General features: G+C 35.3%; 1 protein-coding gene across 10 annotated transcripts in view; it reads right to left on the reverse strand.

Annotated features, from left to right (window-relative positions):
- OSBPL8 (oxysterol binding protein like 8) overlaps positions 1-27,129 on the reverse strand; it is a 176,312-nt gene that overhangs the window by 13,298 nt on the left and 135,885 nt on the right. For 9 of the 10 annotated variants that reach the window (XM_013988328.3, XM_005655647.4, XM_021092052.2 and 6 more), the window contains 12 exons: positions 25,612-25,783; positions 22,486-22,723; positions 21,375-21,559; positions 19,386-19,467; positions 18,987-19,085; positions 17,301-17,397; positions 11,146-11,244; positions 7,206-7,303; positions 5,907-5,996; positions 3,601-3,737; positions 2,205-2,390; positions 1,779-1,866 (listed from right to left, as the gene is read on the reverse strand). In XM_013988328.3, coding sequence (XP_013843782.1) covers positions 1,779-1,866; positions 2,205-2,390; positions 3,601-3,737; positions 5,907-5,996; positions 7,206-7,303; positions 11,146-11,244; positions 17,301-17,397; positions 18,987-19,085; positions 19,386-19,467; positions 21,375-21,559; positions 22,486-22,723; positions 25,612-25,783 — 1,571 coding nt within the window. Of the gene's footprint in view, positions 1-1,778; positions 1,867-2,204; positions 2,391-3,600; positions 3,738-5,906; positions 5,997-7,205; positions 7,304-11,145; positions 11,245-14,906; positions 15,028-15,327; positions 17,398-18,986; positions 19,086-19,385; positions 19,468-21,374; positions 21,560-22,485; positions 22,724-25,611; positions 25,784-27,129 lie in introns of those variants that run through there. The other variant, XR_014845422.1, reaches the window with a different exon arrangement.

Below are 27,129 nucleotides of genomic sequence, written 5' to 3' on the forward strand. Positions count from 1 at the left end.
TAGCCGGATTCATTTCCGCTGCTCCACAAGGGGAACTCCCTTTCTTCTTCTTCTTTTTTTTTTTTAATTGTGTTTGTTTTTGATTGTTAAGTAAGGAGTTTTTTACATATCCTGGATATTAAGCTCTTAGCAGATAAATAATTGCAAATATTCTGTCATTTATCTATTTCTTGTTGTTGTTCTGCATGCCTTTAGTGTCATATCTAAGAATACAGTGACAAATAAAAGGTCATAAAGATTTACCCCTGTGTTCTTCTAAGGGTTTATTATTTTAGCTCTTATTTCAGGTTGTGGATCCATTTGGAGTTAAAACTTGAAACCAAAACTCTCCCAGTCTTATTCAGCAGTTAGGCTCTGAGCAGGGGCACTCCTTCAACACTTCAAGCCTAGAAATTAGCCTTAAGTGAAACTTAGGGTTTTTTCAGGCATTTTTTAAACATAAGCATCCTGCCTTGGCATTTTCATAGCTTTCTAAATTCTCCTATAAAGGTAGGCTTTTCCATACCCTAGATTCCCAAAGAATCTCTACCCAGCTTTTTCCCCAGGACCTTACCTAGTCCTCTATATATTTTAATGGTAATCTTTTGCTGCAGGTACCTGCAGGTTGTTAGTTTGGCTTGCCGTACTTCCAAGCAATGCCTGCAGATCTGGCTGATCTCTCAGATTAAAAAATAAGATGCATGCCCTGCATAAACCCTTCAGGTAGCCCCCAGAGAGGTTATAAAACACACACAATTTGTTAATAAGGTCTGCTCTGTTCCTCTGGAACCAGGGCTCATGCCAGGAATGAGGGCACCTTTTAAGACTGCCACTGCACCAAAGAAGTATTAGGACAAGAGCAATTAAAAATGCCATACTCCTCTTACCGCTTTTTTTTGTTTGTTTGTTTTAGGGCTGCACTGGTGGCAGATGGAGGTTCCCAGGCTAAGGGTCCAGTTGGAGCTACAGCTGTCGATCTATGCCACAGACACAGCGATGCCAGATCCGAGCCAAGTCTGCGACCTACACCACAGATCACAGCAATGCCAGATCCTCAACCCACTGAGTGAGGCCAGGGATCAAACCTGCGTCCTCATGGATGCTAGTCAGATTTGTTTCCGCTGAGCCATGACAGGAACTCCTTCTTACTGCTTTTTTTTTTTTTTTCCGTCTTTTTGCTATTTCTTGGGCCGCTCCTGCGGCATACGGAGGTTCTCAAGCTAAGGGTCGAATCGGAGCTGTAGCTGCCGGCCTACACCAGAGCCGCAGCAACGTGGGATCCGAGCCGCGTCTACAACCTACACCACAGCTCGCGGCAACGCCGGATCGTTAACCCACTGAGCAAGGGCAGGGACCGAACCCGCAACCTCATGGTTCCTAGTCTCATTCGTTAACCACTGTGCCACGATGGGAACTCCTTCTTACTGCTTTTAAGTCATCTCTTTTTTGATTCACCTCTCACTTAGTTGCTGCAAACCTCTAATGGTTTTCCAGAGCTCTAGCAAATTTGGTTATGGTAGTTTCTGTTTGCTTTTTTATCTTTCTTTGAGAGAACAAGACCTTGGAACTACTTATTCTACCATTTTTCTGACCTAAAATTTTATATTTTGAAGCCAAATTTTAAAGGTTGGTAACCATGAAATGTATATATATGTATGACTGGGTCACTTTGCTGTACAGCAGAAGTTGACACAACATTGTAAATCAACTATACTTTAAAAAAATACAGTTAAAAGTTGGTAACAAAAATTACTATTTAAAAACATTTATATATATCTAGTTTCTTTTTTACTACATACCATTGGAGTGCGATGTTTTACTTTGGTCTGGATAACACCATCTTTTTCAAATTGTATCATATCATTAAGTGGGTCCCATGGTCGAGTACTACAGAAATGAAAAAGCACCACTTATTTAATGACTAAGTGAAACATTCAAAAACTGTTTCAAAAATTTTAATTTTTTATTAGATTTTCATTGGTAATTGTAAACATAGCTATAAGATTAAGATTTGTCATATTTAATCTTATCATCCTCAGCTTATTTTATAGGCTATTATCACAGAGTCAAATTTATAATGAATGGAACATCAAGGTAAAATCACAGTAATATACACACATATATATGGCTAATTAAAAACTATTCATACTAACAACAAAAAAATCTAGAAATGAAAGCCAAAAACTTTGAGATATTTTTATAATGTACTCTTTTAAATTACTTACTCTGCAAACTTGTAATGCCATTCTCCTGTGAGTGGGTCAAGTTCAAATAACTTGCAAGTCCACTCTTCATTTTTTGTTTTCCGATCTCTGGCAGCTTGTCTTTGAGCTTCTTCTAAGACATACTTTTCTTGTGTAGCTTCTGTTTGGTCTTTGGCATTTATGGCTCGAGTTACCCGATGCCAGAGTCTGTGCAAAAGTAATATTAAAAAAGCAACAGAAAATCAAACCTGCATGGAATAAGCTTGAATCCCCTTAAGAGAAAGTGATGCCCATGTGGGTTTTTGGCTTTGACAAAGCTTATACTCAAATGCTTAGAAACAAGTCAAGCTATAATGAGGTAAAAGTTTTCCCCTTCTGAAGTTTAGTTTTTTATTAGGTCAACAAAAATGGATCTACATTCTACCCATCTGAGAGCATGTCAGGACTGAAAGAATAAAGGCTATAGCATCAGATAGACTTGGTTTAATCCTAGATCTGCCATCCCTTGGCTGGTGAACTTAAAGTTATTTCTTTTGTCTAAGACTCCTTTTCCTCATTTTAAAAATGTTAACTTACATCCACATCTCAAAAACTGCCAAGTGAACTTGGCAAAGTTTCACTCTGGATGGAAGCATCATGTGGTTATAGCTAAAACAGAATTTTTATAACTGATACACACATATTCTTTCACCATCCACAATCTCAATTTTGCGTATAGACGGCACAAAGACTTGAATTCTCATGAGAAGAGAATGTTATTTATGTGAAAACATGTAATGAGAATTAAACTGCATAATGTTTATAAAGTACCCAGTGTAGTATCTTTTACATGGCAGTTTCCTTCTCCTAACAAAAAGAAAGAAGTATAAGAATACAATTGGGGACGTGTATGTAAGATTTTTGGTGTAAAAGTATAAGAGATCCAGGAAGAACTGCATGATTTAAGAACAGAAATCATGACCTTTAATTAAGTCCTCTAGAAGCCTGCACATCTAAAGGCATTATTTTTGTATTTTAGAAAAGAAAACATAAATAGATTTTGTACCACTCACTTCACCTAGAGTTCTACATGGCTAACCCAGGTTAGAAAATAGCTGCCAGATAAAAACAAAGAATTATTAGTCCCATAACTTTATGCAAACAAAACAGAAGTAGTTGTCGTTCTTTATTTAAAAAATAGGTACTCAAGCAGATAAGAGAAAGGAAAAAAGAGGATGTTTTATGTTAGAGCTGCAGAAAGCAGCAAGATTTGTATTATAATTATTTGATATTCACATATACCAAAACAGAATCTTGTCACATCCCACAAGTATTTAACTATTTTAAAACAGAGAAAAGTGACCACACTGTTGAGAGATTACAAAAAAAAAAAAACACTTTGATTTTCATGAAGTTAGCTGAAAAATGGTATACTTACTTCTCTGATTCAAAATCTCCCTGCTCTTCAAATTTTACAGTGTGCCTTATTAATCTCCACTGCTTAATGTCTGGTGTTGGATTCCAGAAAACCTCTGAATTATCAGTCTTTTTGTCATTAATAAAAACTTCACTATCCTATATTTAAGGAAATTAAAAATTAATGTTGAGATTTATGTTTATTTAAAAGGAAACTAAGTTTAGTAATACAATTTCTTCTTCATGCTTAATCCACTGTGAAACATGTCTTTAAAATAAGTATAACTAGTATTTTACTAAAAGCCCCAAATCTTTTGTCATTCTCATAAAAAAACTAAGGTTAAATATGTAATACCCATCATTAAAAATTCAGTTGAATACACAGGAAGTTCATGAGATTTCACAAGCTTCACTTAATAAACAAATTTTAGACAATTACATGCAAAGCCTCAACAACCATCTCCAAATCAAAGTAGAGTGTAGTGTTTGCTACAGTTACAATGAGATGCTATAGATCATTTACATATTTAATATATGTAGAAAAACCCAAGATGTCGGGAGACATGTTTCTACAGTCTTTTCTTAGCCTCTTTGCTTCTATTTTCTATGCTAAAAACTTCATCTTGTCCTGCTTTACTTTACCCCATATTCCTGTTTGAAAAACAGTCGCAGTGCTGGTAAATAACTTTAGCTTAAGAACAAAGACCAAAAGGCATAAGTTATTCATGTGGTCAGCTGAATGAGGACATAATGTACTGGTACTGTGCAGATAGGCACACCGTTTGCACAGCATGATATGTCCTGTTAAGAGGAAGATGAGCCTCATGGCCCCAAGGGGTTTATGAGGGGTCGTTAGCAGGATATGCATCAGCAAGGAGAACAAGGTGCAAACCTAGGCATTCGGGGTTACTGCAGATAGGCATGCCATCTGTAAAAGCACAATAGTGATTCTCTAGATGTTATGCATAGATAGCTGATGCCAAGCTTCCTCAATGCTAATGACCGTTAAATGCCTAAAGATCAGAGTAAAAGCTTAACCAGCTACCAGCTATGTGACTTTTAAAATAATAAAAAACTATATCCTGCAGCTATAGCCCCCTCCTTACTTGACATAATCCTAAAGAGCACAATACAAGCAGTGTGGTTTTTTGAGGTGCCGCTCTTGGTCCCTGAGACCTTGAGTACCCTAGTTCCCACCTTTGATTAAGATAAATGTCTCTGTCTTGTTTTATGTTAACTTTTTCTTAAGTTTCACAGCACCCGTTCTTCAGGCCACACCTGCTGAGCTGGTCTCTGCACTAACAGCCTTCCTTAGCATTAAAAACCTTGAGTTCCTGTTGTGGCTCAGCAGTTTAACAAACACGACTAGAATCAATAAGGATGCGGGTTTGACCCCTGCCCTCACTCAGTGAGTTAAGGATCCGGCATTGCCGTGAGCTGTGGTGTAGGTTGCAGGTGTGCCTCGAATCCTACATTGCTGTGGCTGTGACTTGGGCAGGCAGCTATAGCTCCAACTCGACCCCTAGCCTGGGAACTTCCATGTGCAGTGGGTGCAGCCCTAAAAAGACCAAAAAAAAAAAAAAGCGACTGTAATCAATAAAAGCCACTTTTTTTTTTTTTGGTCTGTTTTTGTCTTTTCCAGGGCTGCACCCACAGCATATGGAGGTTCCCAGTTTAGGGGTCGAATTGGAGCTATAGCTGCCAGCCCACACCACAGCCACAGCAATGTGGGATGTGCGAGCCCCATCTGCAACCTGCACCACAGCTCAGGGCAATGCCAGATCCTTAACTCACTGAGTGAGGCCAGGGATCGAACCTGCAACCTCATGGTTCCTAGACAGATTTGTTAACCACTGAGCCATGACGAGAACTTCTCTTTTCCATGTTCCTGAAAAGGAAATAAACTCTACCTGGAAATGCCTCTTCTGGTGAGAGGCAGTATACTACAAGCCAGAGTGCCTGGGGTGGAAATCTTACTCCACCACTTTGAACAAATTATTTAAACTTTCTGTGCCTGAGTGTCCTCCTCTGTAAAATGGGGACAATAATAATACTTACCTCAGAGAGTTATTATATTAAATATTAAATGAATTAATATGAGTAATATTTTAAAGCAATATAGTACATGGTGATATATGTGTTAGGTATTTTTGATTTAAATTTTGCACAAATCAAATAGTATATAAAACTAAATATTGTTAATAACAGCCAAAATATTTAAGTTGAAGCTTATGTTGACTTTTAGAAACAGAAAAACTTCTAAAATCTGACTTGCAATTTTTTTACACAGAAAAATTTTTTGTAAAGCTAACATATAAAGATACTTACCCAGTGTCCTTCCAAAGTAGCTAGTACTTCTTTTCCTAATTTTAATTTCCCTGATATTTGATTAACACAGTCACTACTACCTAGAAATGGCTTTTAAAGGAAAAAAAATTAAAGAAAACATTTTACTTTTAACTTATATTTACATACAATATAGACAAAAAACAACCAAAAAAGTAAGTGCATAGTTACAGTGCTATTAAAGGCACAAATGAAGAAATATTGACTTAAATTTTAGTTAGAAATGCTAAAAAATATATATATTTGTTGCTGTAGAAAAAATAAGTAAAAACAGACTATGTGAAGTACAAATAAACATATTACAAAAGATCACACTGCAATAACTGACTTCTGTCCTGTGGTCTCTCCAGGCTCAAGAATGTATTCTATCAATGCTGCAATATTTTAAGCAATAACAACTCAGTAAACATAAGGGACTTAAATCGTCTATTGAAAATAAAGCAACCTTGTTTTTAAGACAAAACAATAAGATGATACCCAATTAAAAAACTTTTGAAAATTCAATTAGAAGAGATATATTTTGAGTCACTATATCGTCTTACTGGTATTCCTCCTCATTGACAAAATTCTGATGCATCAACCTAATCCTTAATGGTATCACAATTACTTAGGACCTCTTTGGTCATGATCTTCAAATATCGTCATCATCAAACAAGCAAAAAAATTTTGCTAAGAAGAAAAAAATCAGAAGACATTGCATCAAACAATACTATTCAATAGATCGTTTTTATTAAAGTTGCTGATTAGCTGGATTCAACACAGGAAGAATTTAGTCCTAAGTATCAAATAATTCATAGAAATATTTTAATCTAAACATAATGTACTGTTCTACACCAACAAGTGACACTGTGAAAAGGTCTTACATTTTCCTTTCATGCTGAAGCAGAGGGAATTTTCCAAAGATGGCCTCAATGACATTTCCTTTCCTCCTTCAGCCCACATTTCTCCCTCAATGAGCTCTTGTCATCCTCTCACTACATCCCTTCCCCTTGAATTTAGGTAGGAAGTAGTAGAGTTTGGTGGAAGTGATGTAATTGACTTCTGAGCCTGGGTCATGGACAGCAAAGCTGCCACCTTGCTCACAAGGATACTTCAGTTTTATTAATTAAAGTTAAAAACATAAAAAATCATGGCTTTCTGTTGATTTGGATCTTCTAGGCATGCCCTTTCATGACTTCTCTGTTCTTGTATTTAGTTTTTAATTAGGAACTAAGTTGTGCTTTGTTTAATATTTACAGCATAGCTCCTCTTTAATTGTTAGCCCCATTATTCTCTACTAACCTTTAGTTTGAATTCAAGTATTGCACTGTATCCAGTTTTTTGACATGTAATATTGACTGTTCCACCAAGCTCCAGTGTCATTGTGCCATAAAGAATTCCTAAAGAAAAAAATAATTTTGACAAAAGGTTGAAGAGATACTGGCCAATAACAACTAAAACTTTATAATCTAATCTCCTTCTAGCAGAAACTAATAATTCAAGAGGATTCTGTCCCACCTAATAACAAGGTATAATATAATCTGTAATAGAAATCTGTAGGATTTAAATAGATAAGAGTTGATCCACATTATTTGCTGATTCCATGTCTGCAAATTCATATTCTCACTAAAAATATTAGTAATCTCCAAACCGTATAATACTGACAGCATTTTTGCAGTCATTCATGGACCTGTGCAGAGAGGAAAAATATTTGAATTGTCTAGTGCACCTTGCCAGCTAAAAGCAAACAAGGTGAGACTCTGCCTCCTGGCTTCATTTCTCCTAAAGTAAACAAGCATCTTTTTTGCAATATATCTAGTGCCACAATTTTCACATTTTTGTGTTTTTTTGCTGCTGATTTTACAGTGGTCTCCAAATGAAGAGCTAAAGTGCTGTCTGGTGTTCCTAAAGCACAGAACGCTGTGATGTACCTTAGGGAGAAAACATGTGTGTTAAAGCTTGGTTCACACATGAGTAATAGTGCTGCTGGTTGTTAGTTCAATGTTAATGAATCAAAAATATATTTGATAAGGAGTTTTTATTTATTTTTATTTTTGTCATCTTAGGGCCACACCCACGGCATATGGAGGTTCCCAGGCTAGGGGTCGAATTGGAGCTATAGCTGCTGGCCTATGCCACAGCCACAGCAACATGAGATCTGTGAGAACTGTGCCTCGTCTTCGACCTACATCACAGCTGACGGCAACGCCACATCCTTAACCTACTGAGAGAGGCCAGGGATCAAACCTGTGTGGTCATGGATGCTAGTCAGATTTATTTATGCCAAGCCATGACAGGAACTCCTGATAAGGTGTTTTTAAATAGAAACAAAATTATGTTTTGACTGGTTGATGAAAATGTGATGAAGCTCACAGGAACCTAACTATATGTTTCCTTTAGAAGCAACAGTTTAGTACTCACTAATTCAGTGTTTGTGGTGACATTATAGAACACAGAAATGACAAAAAACCAACTGTATAAATAAGATAAATTTTAAAATCTTTATTTTGGTTCTTGACTAAAAGTTGGGGAAAATATGTTTTATGAGTTACACAGGCTGTGTGTGTGTGTGTGTGTGTGTGTGTGTGTGTGTGTGTGTGTGTGTGTGTGTGTTTGTTCTTGGACTAAACTCTTTTTCCCCCCCAATGTTTATCAGTCTCATAGTTTGTATATTTTTACTATGTATACATATAAATATATAGCTTCATTTTGCATATAATCATATTATACATATCTTCCTTCAATTTGATTTTGCAACTCAATGTTTCCGTTAGGATTAAAATTTTTTTTAAATGTCATATAATTTTTAAAGATTACTTTCCATTTATTATTATTAAATTAGCTATATCTCCTATGTTGTACACTACATCCTTGAGTCTATCTTACAGCCAACAGTTTGTGACCGCCCCCCCCCCCCAAACTGGTAACTAGTTCAGTCTCTGTATCTGTGAGTCTGCTTCTTTTTTGTTATATTTACTAGATGGTTGTATTTTTTAGATTCCACATATAAGTTATATACAGGATTTGTTTTCATCTTATTTCACCCAGCATATGCCCTCTAAACTAGACTAGATTCTTAAGGCAGCCTTTAATATGCAAATGCACAATGTTAATTTCTAAGAGAGGAACAGGCTATGCAATGTTCCTCATACTTACTTGGCTAAGGAATTCTTTTTTTTTTGGCTTTTTAGGGCCACACCCGTAGCATATGGAAGTTCCCAGGGGAGGCGTCAAATCAGAGCTAGAGCTGCCGGGCACAACCACAGCCACAGCTACACCAGATCCAAGCCAAGTCTGCAACCTACACCACAGCTCATGGCAAAGCCAGAGCCTTAATCCACTGAGTGAGGCCAGGGATCAAACCCACACCTTCATGGATCCTAGCCAGGTTTGTTAACCTCTGAGCCATGAAGGGAATGCTGGAATTATTTTATAAAACAGTTTGAGCTAGTGATTTAGGGAACGCATCTTAGAAAATACACAAAGGTAGAAAATAATGTTTTTTCTTTTTTCTTTTGCTTTTTAGGGCTGCACTTGTGGCATATGGAAGTTCTCAGGCGAGGGGTCTAATTGGAGCTACAGCTGCTGGCCTATGCCACAGCATCTTGGGATCCGAGCCTCATCTGCAATCTACACCACAGCTCATGGCAATGCCGGATCCTTAACCCACTGAGCGAGGCCAGGGATCAAACCCGCATCCTCATGGATTCTAGTTGGGTTCGTTAACTGCTGAGCCACAAGGGGAATTCCCTAGAAAATAATTTCTTATGCTCATTCACAAGGTTATAATCTCTTCTTTTTTCCATGCAATAAAAACACTTCTATGAAAAAAAAATTTTCCTGTTGATGTTTGGGTATGGCATTAGGTAGCCATCTAAATAAAGTATCATTTTTCTTATTCCAAATTATATAAAATTTAAAAATATTTTCATTTTTTAATTTTATTTTTGAATTTTAGAGCCACACCCACTTACAGTAAATGGAAGTTTCCAGGTAAGGTAGGAGTCGAAGCGGAGCTGTAGCTGCCGGCCTACACCACACAGCACAGCAATGCCAGATCTGAGCTGCATCTACGACCTACACCATAGCTCGTGGCAACACTGGATCCCTAACTAACCCACTGAGCAATGCCAGGGATCAAACCCAAGTCCTTGAATCATTTGATACTAGTCAGGTTCGTTACCACCAAGCCATGACGGGAACTCCTCAATTCATGTTTTTAGATATTTCACTTCATGCCTATTTCAAGAATCACACATGAAGCTCTAAAAATTAGCTAGCCTGAGGCCACAAATTGGCACTCTTGTAATTAGTATTTAGGTAGCTTCATGGTGCAGTGGATGAGGATTAAGAAGCCTAAGAGTTTAGTCTCTGTATTCTTACTAACTAGCTGGTTTGACTTTAGATAAGATTCTTAACCCTCCCAGTTTTTTCATCTGTGAAATGAGGCCATATTAAATAATTTCTATGTTTTCATGAACCAGCTCCTAAAATAGAGGACAATTACCCTAAAAAATTATTTTTAAGAAATGGGTTGGAAGGGAGGGTACCAATAATGACCACACTGAGTGTTTAAGATGATGATGTTATACACAGTTGTACAGACTGCACAGCTGTGTGACCTCAGGCAAAATAAACTCTTTGTGCCTCATTTTCCTCATCCGTAAAACAGGGATAATATTACCCACTTTATAGGGCTGCTAGAAGGATTAAATGAGTTTATTAATGTAAAGTGCACAGAACAGTTGAATGCCTGGCCTGTTGTAAATGATAGTTATTAATTAATATCTTTATCTATATACTAAATAATGGGGGAAACATTAATTTTTAAGAAACTGCCAAAAAAGAAAAATTTTAAAGAACTTAGTACACTGAAAATCAATAAATTATAAATTTTAAAAGGCGTGGTGGTGCAGGAAGAAGTAAACCACTTTTAAGGATTCTGAAATAATAGGCAGTTTCTTCAAACTTTAAAACTTGCAGATAAAGCAAATGAAATTACATAATTATGAATCAACCTCTTCAAACTAAAGTATGTATCACAAAAAGCCCATTGTGGGTGAGCTAATTTACCATAGAAATATTCAGATGATAACAAAGATCTTAAATATCTGTAAAACGAGGACATTTTCAAACAAACAGCTGACTCCCGCAATCTCAAAACATAACAAATTATAGTCATATACACTTACTTAAAAAGAAGGTTTAAGGAAAACCTAACTCAGGTGTGGAAAATATTTACCTTTACAATGAGCATATGGCATTGTCATTACATAATCTTCACCTCTATTCAAGAAAGTTAACCGTGCTTCTCCTTCTAATATTGCAGATAATGAGTTTCCTGAAATAAATATTGTTTATTAAGTTTCACAAAAATAATTCAACCAATTTAAAACAAAATGTATTTAGGACACCTACCAGATATCTACACTGGAATGTCTTAAAAATGTCTTATTCTATGGAGGGTCCTCAGAAAACGAAGTATAGAACTACCATATGATCCAGCAATCCCATTCCTGGACATATATCTAGACAAAACTTTCAAAAAGATGTGTGCATCCCTATGTTCACTGCAGTGCCATTCACAACAGTCAAGACATGGAAACAATCTAAATGTCCATCAACAGATGAATGGATTAAGAAGCTGTGGTACATATTCAAAATGGAATACTACACAGCCACAAAAAGAATGAAATAATGTCATTTGCAGCAACATACAAACTAGAGATTTTCATATTAAGTAAAGTAAGTCAGAAAGAGAAAGACAAATACCGTATTTTGTCACTTATATATGGAATGTAAAATATGGCACAGATGAATCTATCTAAGAACAGAAACAGACTCACAGACATGGAAAGCAGACTTGTGGTTGCCATGGGGGAGGGGGAAGGAGTAGGACAGACTTTGGAGTTTGGGGTTAGTAGATGCAAACTATTACATTTAGAATAGATAAGCAATGGGGTCCTGCTGTATCGCACAGGGAACAATATCCAATCACCTGTGACAGAACGTGATGGAAGATAATATGAGAAAAATAATATATATATGTGTGTATGTGTGTGTATGTGTGTACATATATGTATGTGTGTATATATTTATATATATATATTTATATATATAAAAATAACTGGGTCACTTTGCCATACAGCAGAAATCGACAGAACATTGTAAATTGAGTACAATAAAAAAATTTTTAAAAAGTCTCACTCTCAATGTGTCCAAACATATATTTATCTTATACTAAAAACATATTCAATCCATATTCCTGTTTTTACAAAACAAGTACTTTTGAAAGGTATTCTGTGTGCTTATTGTATAAGAGAAATTTTAAACATGTAGAACATGCAATAAAACAGTTTTGCTGTATAGCTTAATATATCCTTTTGTGAATAAAAATATTATTTATCTGTAAGACACCTCACTTAGTTGCATCCCAAGCTTTAAATACCTATAACTGACATACTACAGATAATTTAGAAAAAACTTAAAATATGCATAACCTACCAAAATGCAATTGATGATAAAATTTCAGGATATTTTCTTCTACCTTTCTTCCATATATTTTTTTCTTTCCCCCATTACCAGTTTTATAGAAGTATGATTTATATACAATAAGTGACCCTCAAGTGTGCATTTCGATAGTCTTAGCAATTGTCATGTAACCACCATCCCCACAATCTAGATATAGAACCTTCCATGACTCCTTTAAAGTACCCCTTTGCTCCATGACAGTCAATCCTTTCCTCCAGCCCCAGGAAACTGGTCTGGTTTCTATCACTACAGTTTTACTTATTTTAGAATTTTGTATAGATGGCATCATAGAATACATAGTTTACTATGTCTGACTTCTTTCATTTAACAAAATATTTTTCAGAGTCATCCATGCTGTTGTATCAACTTTTCATGCCACTTTAACAATACTGAAAAATTTAATGTATGAACATAGTGTATCTCTCCATTTACCTAAGTCTTCTTTAATTTTCCTCAGCAATGTTTTACAGTTTTCAGTGTACAGGTCTTACACATTTTTCATTAAATTTACTCCTAAATATTTTATTTTAAAGACACTGTTGTAATCTGAGTTGTTTTTTTAAATTTCATTCTGCAAGGGTTCATTTCTGGTATATAGAAATAAAATAGATTTTTGTATTTTGACCATGTATCCTGCAACCTTACTAAATTCACTCATTAGTTCTAGCAGTTTTTTGGTATATTTTTGAAGATTTTCTATATAGATCAGGTATGTAGTCTAATCTCTCCCTTTCTAATCTATATCCTTTTCCTTTAACTTGTCTACTGCACTGGCGAGGACTTCTAAAAAAATTTCATACAAAAGTAGTGAGAGTAAATATGCTTGTCTTGTACCTGATTTTAAGTAAAAATTACTTAATTTTCACTTTAGGTTATTAAGTTGGCTATTTAGTTTTCATAGATACCTTTAATCTAGTCGTAGTCTGTTGAGAACTTTTATCAGGAATGGGTATTTAATTTGTCAAGTGTTTTTTCTGAATCTATTAAAATAATATGATTTCCTTTATTCTATTAATATGAACTATACTGATTTTCAGATGATATACCAACCTTGTATTCTCAAGATAAACCCCATTTGACCATGATATGTCATCTTTTAAACATATCTTTTTAATATATCCTTGAGTGTGTGTTATTACCTATGTGTGTGTATATATATATATATATATATATACATATTTTCTATTTATTTCATTAAAGTATAGTTAATTTACAATGTTTCTTCAATTTCTGTTGTACAGCAAAGTGACCCAACCACACACAGTCCCTGTGCTAGACAGTAGGGCCCCATTGCCCATCCATTCCAAATATAACATTTTGCATCCAAAAACCCTAAACTGCCCGTCCATCTCCCTCCCTCCCCATGCACCGCTGGGAACCACAAGTCTCCTCTCCTTGGCCATGATCTGTTTCTGTTCTGTAGACAGGATCATCTACATCATATTTTAGATTCCAGAAATAAATGATATCATACGGTATTTATCTTTTTCTTTCTGGCTTACTTCATTTAATATGCGTATCTCTAGGTCCATCCATGTTGCTGCAATGATATTAGTTTGTCTTTTTTATGGCTAAGTAGTATTCCATTGTTTATATGTACCACATCTTAATCCACTCATCTGTCAATGGACATTTAGGTTGTTTACAGGTCTTTACTATTGTGAATAGCACTGCAATGAACATAGGGGTGCATGCATCTTTTTGAATTAAAGTTTTGTCTGGATATATGTCCACGAAAGGGATTGCTAGATCTAATGAGTTACTTCTTTGTCTTAGGAGACAATTATTGGGTTGGATTTGAATTATAATCACAAAATGGTTTTTTTGGGGGAGGTGGTAGTTTTGTTCTGGATTTAGTCAGATGTGGGAAGAGAGAATTTGGGATCCCCTGTTTTGAGGTTCCTATTCTCTGTCCAGTGACTATGGATTCTCCAAATTTAGTGTTTGGTTCCCCAGGCCAAAAAGGCTACAGTGTTTCCACCAGTTTACCCTGCTAACTATAGCTGACCTGAGACTGAAAGCCATGAAAATGGGGATTCATTCTATATAATTTCTGTCCTATGACTGTGGACCTCCCACAGAATTTGCCTGCAACTTCTCTCTCTTTAATGTCTTTAGGTAGCTGGTTTTTTTTATTAGGGCCAGATGTCCAGAGAAGGACTGGTCTAGTAGGACCTTATTCAGTCATTATTGTCCAAACACACTTGCAACACAACAAAACCACATAAGATCTTTTGTCTCCAACTTTATACACATATTGGTATATCATAAAATCACTTCTTTTTTATTATATAGTATTTATAACCATGATATATCTTAAAATAACTGAATGTTTCCTTACTTTACAGGAAATACTTGCTCTTTGTGGGAAAGTTGAAAACTCCAAACATAATTACCCATACTTCCATTATTCGGGTCAATCACGAAATCTTTTTTTTAATATATATTTATTTTTTATATCCCAATACATTATTTTTTAATTTTTAATTTTTTTTTTTTTTGTGTCTTTTGTCTTTTGCTGCTGTTGTTGTTGCTATTTCTTGGGCCACTCCCGCGGCATATGGAGGTTCCCAGGCTAGGGGTTGAATCGCAGCTGTAGCCACCGGCCTACACCAGAGCCACAGCAACGCGGGATCCGAGCCGCGTCTGCAACCTACACCACAGCTCACGGCAACGCCGGATCGTTAACCCACTGAGCAAGGGCAGGGACCGAACCCGCAACCTCATGTTCCTAGTCGGATTCATTAACCACTGCGCCACAACGGGAACTCCTATTTTTAATTTTTATTTTTATTAATTAATTAATTAATTAATTAATTTTTTGTCTTTTTGCCATTTCTTGGGCCACTCCCACAGCATATGGAGGTTCCCAGGCTAGGGGTCTAATCGGAGCTGAAGTCGCTGGCCTACACCAGAGCCACAGCAATGCAGGATCCGAGCAGCGTCTGCAACCTACACCACAGCTCACGGCAATGCTGGATCGTTAACCCACTGAGCAAGGGCAGGGATCGAACCTGCAACCTCGTGGTTCCTAGTCGGATTCGTTAACCACTGCGCCACAATGGGAACTCCCAATCATGAAATCTTGATATAATTCCTTGCATCTTTTTTCCTTTATAAGAATGTATGCATGTTTTAAAGCAGAGTTGACTCAGTGCATATATGCACTCTGCTTTTCACTTAATATTATATCATAAGCTATTTCAAATTTTGGTGTACATTATAGAATTATCTGAGGAGATTGTAAAAATGCATATTCTTGAATCCAGTGATTTTGATTTACTAAGTCAGGACTGGGGTTTAGGATTCCAAAATTTTAACTAATACTTTTATTATGAAATTGAAGTTTATGGATACTATTTGTAAAACAAGAATGCTTCTCTCAAATGATAAATTATCCAACCCATAGCAATACATATTTTATATAATCTATGGAATATCAGAAAGACATTTAAAAATAAATAGTTCTAAGGGCAAAGACTTAGTGGTACAAGAGAAAAAGATAAATAAATCAGAAAAGAGAGCCCTTGAAATAGAAAATAATGACATTAAAAACCAGTGACAAATAAACCAGATCCTAAGAAAATTAACTGGCATTTGAGAAAAGAAAGTTGTATCTTGCATCACTCCACTATATTTATAGAAATAAATTTCAGGCAAACTAAAGAGCAATGGAAGCACAAAAGTTTAAAATATGTAAGTGAATTTTATTATATGAGCTGCAGTGAAAAAGGGTTTTCTAACCAAGACATAAAAAGCAAAAAACAAGGAAAAACTAATAGTTTAGTACATCAAAATGTCAAAAGACTACTGCCCAGATGTCTTTAAATCTAGCTTAATTTAGACTCAAGAAAATGAACTAAATCCTAAAACAATATAAATCAGACTCTCCTATCAGACTCTCCTAGCAAGAAGTTTCTAGATGAGCAAGTCAATAACAAAAGAAGTGAGGAAGTTACTCTACAAAGTCTAAATTTAGTAAATCCTTTCAAATTATAAAGGAAGATATACTTCTGACATATCCAATTACATACTATAACACAGAAAAAAAGAAGGTCACTGCCAAAGTAAGCCTAGAAAGTAGCCAATTACCTGGTACTCAAAAATTCTACGAGGGCAGCACACACATTCACAAAAACCAGTTACACTATAGTCAGAGAATAAGCATGGCTGGATGGAAGGTGCAGTGAGCAGGGAACAACCCACATATATGTAACCTTCAGAGAAAATGATCACCCTCTGAAACAAGCAAAATATAAAACTACAAAAAAGAGCAAACCCAAAACTCAAACAAAGCAATCATCAAGGAATGATATTTGTTTGAATTGTCACGGGTTTTAGACTAAGGGTTTCCTACTGTAACCAATTTTTTAAATTTCCCCTTGTTTTTTATTAGTATGCTATTTGATCCAAAGTTAAATATCATTACTGATTGATCCTGGACGAAGAATTCTAACTGTATGCGGATTCTTCCTTTCTCTACTCAAAGACTAAAATAAAAAGATCATCCCCTCAGATACAATGGGATGAAACAAAACACTTTAGTAGAACCAAAAGGCAAAAGAAACACATTATGCTAAACTAAAATGGCTAGCTATAGCAGACAATTACTATTCTGTCTTTGATTAAGTGATATTTGGTGAATTTATACATATGTGATGAACACATATAAACTGAGTCATACCTCTACTTATGCATGGGCAAAGAAAAACAACAAAAGAAAGGTCATTATCCGAGTCAAGATGATACTTAAAATGACTTATAAATTCCTTACTTCAGACAGCCCAAGACACTGTCTCTATAAAAGCTCACCAGGAAATACTTTCTACCAGAAAAGGTTATAGATTGAAGCAAGGGTAAACTCACCATAGAACTTGGACTTAGCCAGGATACTACCACTAAGGCAAAATCCATCTTTTCGGTTACTAACATAAAAGGCAGATATTGGTGGATGATGAGACACCTATTGAACACAAGAAAAAACATAAAATATAATAATAAAATCATATTACTGTGCTATTATCAAAAGTTATAGTCTTTTTTTTTTTTTTTGTCTTTTCTAGGGCCGCACCTGCGGCATACAGAGGTTCCCAGGCTAGGGGTCTAATTGGAGCAGTAGCTTCTGGCCTGTGCCAGAGCCACAGCAACAAGGGATCTGAGCCATGTCCTTTTATCAAAAGCCATGTGATGAGCTTGGAAGAAGAATCCTCCAGCCCAGGTAAGCCTTCAGATGAATGCAAAGCTGGCAGACATCTTTTTTTTTTTTTTTAATTATTTTTTTTTCTTTTTAGGACTGCACTCACAGCATATGGAAGTTCCTAGGCTAGGGGCTGAATTGGAGCTCTAGCTGCTGGCCTACACCAGAGCCACAGCCACAGCAAAACAGGATCCGAGCCGTGTTTGTGACCTACACTACAGTTCACAGCAACCCTGGATCCTTAACCCACTAAGCGAGGCCAGGGATCAAACCTGCATCCTCATGGATACTAGTTGGATTTGTTACTGCTGAGCCACAACAGGAACTCCAAAGCTGGCTGACATCTTGACCTAAACCTCTTGAGAGATCTGTAGTCAGAACCACCCAGCTAAACAGCTCTCAGATTCATGAACCTCACTGTCTGAGATAATCATTAAGTTTTTAATTTGTTATATAGCAACAGATAACTAATACAGTGTCTATTCTTCATGTAGATTACTGAACAGACTATAGGAAACAAAAGCTTTTACAAATGTTATTTTAATAATTAATATTTTAATATGTATACATCTTATGTTTTCTGAAATGGGATAAATTAAAATTAATTAAACACTTCTAAAGCTTAACTTAGTAAAGAATTCCTGTGAAAATGCAAGATAGCATAATTACTAATTTTTAAAAAGTTAATATAGATAGGTGGTTTCAATCTGAGGGGTATATCAAACTCTTGGGAAGAAGAAGGTTTTTCAAATAACACATGGTCTTCTCATCTTTCTTACACTCTGTATATGCAAGAAAAGCAAATCTGGGTTTGTTTAGATGAAGAATGGCTGGGAAGAAATAACAGGGTGGGAGAATTAAATTTAAAATGCCGAGGCAAAAAAGTATAATATAGGTTATCTAAATGTGAATGTACAGAGGCAGAAAGGCATGTAATCAGGATAAATTTAGAAAGATATGGAGGACCCTGAATGTCAGAGAAATGGGTATAAATTTGATTTAGGAACTGAGGGACCACTGAAGTATTTGGTCCAAAAAAAAAAAAAGAAAAAAAAAATGGGACAGAGCAAGAAAAATAAAGATTTATTTTTGATCACAGGATTCCATGACTGTAACAGAGTATGTAACTTAAGGGTATGGTATTTAATAGTGGTCAGTACAAAGAAGTTAAATACTTACCGTATGTTCACTAATAAGAAAGGTTAATCAACAGTGAGTTTAAAATTGGCACAACATTATAAATCAACTATACTTTAATTAAAAAAACCAGTGAGTTTATTGAGTTAATATTTTATATAAAAATATCCCAGTAACTTCCAAATCAGTTCTGTTTCTATAACATGCATTTCTAGTACCTGTTCAGCAATATAGAAAGTTTTGCTGTTTGTTCTGGGATGAATCCACAAACAACGGAAAGTCTCACCAAGTATAGGATTGTAAGGTTTCTTCAGTCCCTGGTAAAAAACATCCAAGTTCCAAATTATAAACAAGGAAGATTCAAAGTACTAACTTAAGCCAGTCAAGACAGATTTAACTGTGTTACCTGGGAATTATCCTTATAAAATTTCATAGTAGTGACACAAAATAAAATTAAATGACTTTAATAGTCACAAGCATAGGTCTAAATAATCAAGTATTTTTCAATTTTGCTAACTCAAAGAGGTCCTATAATGTAATTATTAATAAATAATCTAAAGATAACATAAAAATAAAGAACACATATAAAGCTAATGAAAGTAAAACATAAACATTACCTTTGGCTTTTTATAGAATCCTGACAAATACCATTTTACTACTTTCTTCAAACGGAAATAAGGATTTTCTTCAAGAGCAGCCCTAAAATCAAAATGACATATGCAAAAATTTTATAAAATATATGATAAATTCTCCCTCACATTAAGTCAACAACTGAATATGAGATGTGACTGGAAAGTATAATTCATATTTAAAATAGATGGCAAAAACAACCACACAAATTGGTTTGCAGGAATCATTTTTAATAATCTGGTTACGCTTCTCCCTATTTTTTATATTCTTTGATATATTGCCCAGGTCTTTGCTTATGCAGTTTCTGGAAACTCTCTTAAACAAGGCTCCTCAATCCTGCTGCAACAATCTTGTATATATGTCATTTTGCATATGTGGAGTTGCATCTGTAGGAGTTATTCCCAGAAGCAGGATTATTGGATCAAAGGACTGAATGCATCTATAATTTTGGTAAATACTGCCAGGGTCTGCTCAACCTAGTTTTTATCACCCAGCAGCATTCTGTAAGCACCTGCTGCCTCACACAAGTTTGGCAACAGTGTTTGTTTACAGAAGAGCAAGCTTTCCCTTTGGGAAAATGATCATCTCTCAAGATCTGTGATTCATAGGAACCTGCCTCATATTCTGAGTGAAATAAGTTTCTACACAGATAAAAGAAAACAGAAATGGGATATTCTGGTATTCCAACCAAATTGAATTTTTGGTCAATGTGATAGCTGAACAGATCTTACTATGGTCTGAATTTGTACCTTTCTTATTTTGAGTAAAGTTTAAATGTTTAAGGATTGTTTCTATTACTTTTTGAACTGTTTGGTCATTTTCCTTCATTCCTTTTTCTATTAGGTTGTTAAGCATTTTCATTCAATGCCTAAGAGCCTTTTTTATTTTAAAGAGATTAACGCTTCATTTATTACTTAATTTGCAAAAATCTCCCACAGTTTATAAGGTATCCTCTAAATAAGCTTATTTTTTTTGCAATATTCATTAATGCAACTAATAAACTGAATACAGATATTGACGAAAAATCTAAAAATCAGGTCATAGGCCAGAAGCTAGTTATCTAAGAAAACACAGTGCCTTGAAACTGCTGCTGGAATGGGGCAGCAGATGAAACCTGGAAGGGTATGGTCCTCTAAGAAACTGCTGGAAAAGAGGTGGGAAGCTCCTCTACCACCTCCTTTATGCCTGTCATCTTCGGAATTACACCCAGGACTGGCTGGCAAGAAGAAAAGTAAAGATGACAGTGGGGATTTATGCCATGAGCCAGAAGTTGGCAGGACATGAGGTCTGTTATAAGCTGCATATGCCTCACTGCAGGCAGAGAGGATAAGCACAAACAAAAGCACAGGCCCCAGGACAGGACCTGAATGAGGGCTTAGGTGGGGGAGAACAAAGAATGCCAACCACCTCTCCCTGTGTTAGGTCAGAGAGCCTGTGATGGCAGCACTGTCAAGGCAGGAGCAGAATTCCTGTCTTCCTCAAGCTTGTGATCTCTCCATTGAACCTCATAAATGGAAACATCACAACGAAGCATTAAATACACTTCTTATGTTCAACTATGGAAGTGGTGGAAAAGAGAGAGTGTATCTCATTAGAGCCTGCTTTTATTTATTTATTTTTAATTTTTTAATTTTTATTTTTTGCTTTTTGGGGCCACACCTGTGGCATAGGGAAGTTCCCAGGCTAAAAATCGAATCAGAACCTCAGCTGCTGGCCTACGCCACAGCCACAGCAATGTCAGATCCGAGCCGTCTCTGTGACCTACACCACAGCTCACATAACCAGATCGTTAACTTACTGAGTGAAGCCAGGAATTAAACCTGCATCCTCATGGATCCTAGTCGGAATCATTTTCATTGAGCCACAAGGGAAACTCCCTAGAGCCTGCTTTTGTAAGGCATAACTGAAATTAGCACCCTGAAAAATCTCTTAAACCATAAATTATTTTTTATTTTAAGAAATGAGAATCTACTTACTCAGATAGGAAATCTGCATGATAGTAGTAATCTGAAAGTTTATCCAGGAAAGAACGAGGTTCCAAAATAAAGGTAGGCAGAACCACCCTGGACAGGTCCATGCCAGGACGTACTTGTTTCAGCAGAGTCCATATAAGGCTTTTGTTTTCTTCAGAGACAGTTTCTGTTTGAGAAGCCTCACCTGCCTATAGCAATTAACACAAAATACTGAAATACGATATTTATTTCAGACACACAGATATATAAGCTAATACTGAAAATATGAATTCTTTATAGTACTATTCCAAGTTTCTTAAAATGTGAAAATAATCCAGTTAGGTAATAAGTAAAATTCAGTAAAAGGATAGCTGCAAGAGACATTAATGTGAATGATTTATTTGAATAATCCATTAAAAAACATCCTACTCTATTATTTTATACTGTTTACTTCCATGCACTAGCAATAACAAGAAAGCTATAAATTCATGTTTCCTTGAAATTTACTTTGAACCTAGAAATAACATCAAGGGATATCTTTTGTGTTTTCTGGCTGTGTCTGAAGCATGCAGAAGTTTCCAGGCCAGAGATCAAACCTATGCCACAGCAGTAACCAGAGTTTCAATAGTGACAACGCCAGATCCTTAGCTCACTGAGCCACCAAGGAAATCAAAGGAGTATCTTATTTCAAAAACAAATCTGAAGAAAATGTAAACTTTAAATTTAATGGAATACAATGGCAAACTGCTGTATAGCACAGGGAACTCTACCCAATATTCGGTGACAATCTATATGGGAAAAGAACCTGAAAAAAAATGGACGTGTGTATATGTATAACTGAATCACTTTGTTGTATAGCAAAAATCATCACAAGACTGTCAATTATCTGTACCTCAATAAAACTTAAAAAAAAAGAAATTTAATAGAATATATTGGCATTTGTGTGAGTGTATGTTTAGTTGTGCATAAATCTTGATGTATTTCATACGTATGCAACTTTTCAAAAGAAACAGGTTTAATACAAATACTATTGTCCTTCAGGAAAATAAGCGATAGGTCAAACAAATGTCTTCATTTCATCTGTAAATTTCTAAGAATTGGAAAACCCAAATCTCTGAAAGTTACAAACTTTTACCTCTCCAAGTTCTTCATGGCTTTGTTCAGTGTAGGTAGTCTCCTTTAAAGGCTCAACAGGCTCAGGTTCAATATATGAGTCATCCTGCCTTTCTGATGTATCTGTGTCACTTTCTTCACTTTTCCCCATTCCCTCATTGTCAGACTCATCATGCTCTTGATCATTTTCTTTATCAGATTTATCAGAATACATATCTTGGTCCTTAAAGTGCTGTCGTTCAATTTCACTATCATTTAACCTTAAGGGAAAGAATTAAGAGGAAGAATAAAGGAGGTTAAGAATATTTAATTTATAAATTAGAATAATATGTAATATTTACTGAGAATAAATATGGTTGGGTACCATTCTAAGTGGTTAACTTTTAATCATAAAATAACCCTATGAGTTGATTAAAATTGAGTTGATTAAAATGATCATTCTCATTTCATAGGTTAGTAAATGGAGGCACCAAGAAATTAAATTAAAACCTGGGAAACATTAAACGATGACAATGACACTCTGAGCTCTTTGCTTCTTTATTCTTTGGTTCTAAAATCTGCCAAAGACATAATTTTAGATTATCTCTTGTTAGATTTCTTTTCTTAGTTTTACAAACATCATCACTTGAATCAACCTATCACTTCTGGTTTGAAGGAAAACTTCAAGTCAAGACCATCAGATTTTCAAGTGAATGCAAATGAATTATAACTTTCTACCTAGAAAGGTCTCCAAAGTCCCCAAAATAAGTCCAAAAACAAAAGGAGAAAATGTATGAGATAATTATATTGATTTAATATTTGACTGATAGGTTTACTCTTAAAAAAAAAAAAATCCAGGGAGAATTGGCAATGGACACTTCAACTTAAGGAAATGAACCTACAGCCTAAAATTGTTAAGTTGCTATACCCAAACTTATTCTTAATTACGAGATCAGGGTTACTGATTTGTACAAAAAGGAAACAATTTTTTAAAAAAATCACTTATAGAATCAAAAACTTTTAAAAGAAACTTATTTAAGAAAGTATCTGTGGGTTTTATATGGTATAAAAAATTTAAGTATTTTAAAAATGAATACATGGTGCCACTATATATAATTGATACTTTAACAATGTTGAGGTAATAGAACAAAGCAGTCCTATTTGATTCCTTAGTCTCTATTTTTCTAAAATCTTATGTTCTGATTTTAATCAGAGATCTTCTAAAAGAAATTCATGTTTACAATATATTATTCTTTCTTTTCCTTTACAATCATGTATTTTTAAAAAAGTAGTCTAAAATTGCTCTCTTTGCTTACTTACCATCTAGTCTCTCTTTAACCCTCTCACAACCTGATTTTTTATTTTCTTTTATTTTGTTTTATCCTCTCTCCCCTTTGGCAAGCTATTCAATTTCAAGATGTCATCATCCTTTCTATGTGACGATTTCCCATGCATGCAAGAATAAACTTTAGACCCATGTTTTTAAATGTTTGACTGACATCATCTATATGTCCTGGGACCACTGCATGTCCAATATTTAATAAATTATCATCTCCCAAACATGGTCTTCTTAAAAATTTTTACCATCATCTTTCCACACACTAAAGATTAAAACTTGATAATCTTTTTTAAACCTCACCCATTTCCTGTCTCTTACAGCCAAGCAGATTCTAAGTCTCTGAGGTAGGTTCCCATCCCTGCTCATCTCTGCATGATCAGTTTCTAGCTAATTTTCTGTCATACAGCCAAATGAACATGTTGATACATTGATTCTACCTAACAGTAAAATAGGTTATATCAATCCTCTCCTTGATTCCCTAGCTGGATATTAGTTTTCATACTCTAAATTCTCCTGATCTTATTACTATAAGACATCTCTTCTTCCATTGTTTGTTTCATTCTTTTCTTTCCACTATTTATAGCTGCCTGTTATTTTTAGAGGTTTCAAACAAAACAAAACAAACATCTCTCTAGGATCACAAAGTAAGCTATTACACTGGATTCAAATTTAGGATCATATCTGATTCATCTCCCTACTCACAATTCAGTGAATTATACAGAAAAGTATATTTATCTTACATAGAAAAGAGGGTCAAAAATTTTTAATTAGTAAATATGTGAAGCAGATGAATTTTTAAGATCCCCAAACAAGAGCATTTAAGAATTACCTGGTATTCAATAATACCAGGGGAAGAGGCCCCAACAAAAACCTATTCCGGTATCAGTAGCAAACTACCCCCTCCAATCCTATCCCATTAAGACTCCTATACTGGAGTAAGATAAAGATCCAGATTATACCTGCAAATAAAGGATTTAAAAGGTTAGGTAATGGCAGCTTTAAAAAAGAATAAAGAAAAAGAGTCAAACAAAAGGATAGAAAAAAAAGTTCAGCTCAGGTTACACGGAGGCAAGGAGAGGAGCAGTCTAACTTTGAGGAAGGTAACTCAATACTGATAGAAATAAGTAGCTGCAGAGAAGCTGAGAGCTGGAGCAAGGGGGCAAAAGGGGAAGTCTATTTTTCCTGCAAGGCAACAGAAGAGATCTGAACCTCCACAAACCTCTGAACCTCCAACAAAGGACCTTTTCATTTTCCTGGCGAAAAACTTTTTTAGTATTAACTATAATGAAATGCTTCAAGGAAAAAAAAGACACAAACAGGATATGGTTCCTAACTGAAACATAATATAATAGGAGAATTCCACAAATACCAGGTAGAATAAGTCCCATTATAAAAAAAAAAAAAAAAAAGTGCTGTTGAACAGCAATAAAAGAACAGATTACATTTCATTTTTATGAGGCAGGAAAGGCTTGACATATGATATAATATTTGAGATTGAGATTTAGCCTTGAAGAAAACGCAGGAGTATGAGGAAAGGAAAGAGCAAGGAGGACTAGAAATCATTCTTAATGGAGTGAACACACTCAGAAAGACAAGGTAGTTAGCATGGTTGTATTTAGCAAAGAACAAAGCTGGAATCAAAGAAATAACTTTTTACACCTCCCTATAGCAACTAAACAAATTTTAAACCAGGCCATAGGCTGTATAATGGGAAGAAGACAGCCAAGTTTCAATCCTAGATACACTACAAAAATTTTAGGCCTGCCAAGTAACCTAGTGAGTAACATAGTCTCAAAAGTAATCACCAGATTAGTGAGTACATCTACTTACTGGAAGTTGTCACCACTGTGGAGATTGTTAGCACGTAATAAGCCATACAAAGTCACATGTGTGCTGTCTGATGAGATGCTCAAGTCATGTTCCTTTCCTTCCCTGATCATTGTACGTTTAAGAAGACTAGAACATTTCAAAGCCAACTCCAAAGCATCCATCCAGCACCTTCCTAGAAGAACACAGAATATAATTCAAGAAACTAGAAAAACTAGCATGTATCTTAACACTGCTAACTTTCATTTATTTATTTTGTCTTTTTGCCATTTCTGGGGCCGCTCCCACAGCATATGGAGGTTCTCAAGCTAGGGGTCGAATCAGAGCTATACCCATGGGCCTACACCAGAGCCACAGCAACGCAGGATTCGAGCAGCGTCTGCAACCTATACCACAGCTCATGGCAACGCTGGGTCCTTAACCCACTGAGCAAGGCCAGGGATCGAACCCGCAACCTCATGGTTCCTAGTCAGATTCGTTAACCACTGAGCCACGACAGGAACTCCAACACCGCTAACTTTTAAACAGTTATTATTGCTCTCAGAAACATGGACTGTAAAAGTTAACTTGAACATAAAGTCCTGCCAGGGTTTCTTAAAGCAATTTTTCAAGTTTAGCAAGTGCTTTTTACATTTTAAATACCTAGAAATCACTGGTAAATACATAGCACTATGTACATTAAAAAATATACCTGACCTAAAATAAATGTACTTTATTTTTAAAATCTTTGAACATTAACGCATAGTATAACTTGAAGATAAACAAAGTACATAAAATACACTAAAGGGATTATGTTTCTACTATAAATAAACTATCTAAAATATTTTGTTATTGACTGGACATCTATCCCATGGCTAGCATCCATTCTGCTTACACGTATGGAAAATTTTAAGTCAGAAAAATACCTGTACAATACTGTTATTAACTGCCATATTAGTTAGCAGAAACATTAATAACTTTATTTTTAAAATTAAAATTTAGAACAGTATCAGCAGAAAAAAAAGTTAGTTGCTCTTCAATGTCATATGTATTTATTTCAAGATACTTTAGAAATACCAGCCAAATAATTCAATTTCATAATGAAAACTCACGTTTATGATTTTTTTTTTTTTTGTCTTTTAAGGGCCGCACCCTCGGCATATGGAGGTTCCCAGGCTAGGGGTCAAAATGGAGCTGTAGCTGCTGGTCTACGCCACAGCCACAGCAACACCAAATCCTTAACCCACAGAGTAAGGTCAGGGATCAAACCTGCATCTTCCTGGTTACTAGTCAGATTAGTTTCTGCTGAGCCACGACAGGAACTCTTGATATTTTAATTAAAAAAATAATCATCTGGTAAAAGTAAACTTTAAAAGATTATACAATTCCCTAGGCTAAGCTAGTATAAACTGTAAAACATAAAAATGAAGAAAAAATTACATCATCAATTATTAAGGTTTTAAAGTTACCTTGCTTTCATATAAGTTATACTCTACCTATATTTGCTTCAGTAATTATTAAGTAATAAAGTACAGAAGTTTG

The sequence above is a fragment of the Sus scrofa genome, chromosome 5, assembly GCF_054392235.1.
Source record: "Sus scrofa isolate SSC_HxYL_T2T_F1_AM1 chromosome 5, Sscrofa_HxYL_maternal_Yorkshire_Landrace_v2.0, whole genome shotgun sequence".
In the NCBI taxonomy this organism is placed as follows: Eukaryota; Metazoa; Chordata; class Mammalia; order Artiodactyla; family Suidae; genus Sus; species Sus scrofa.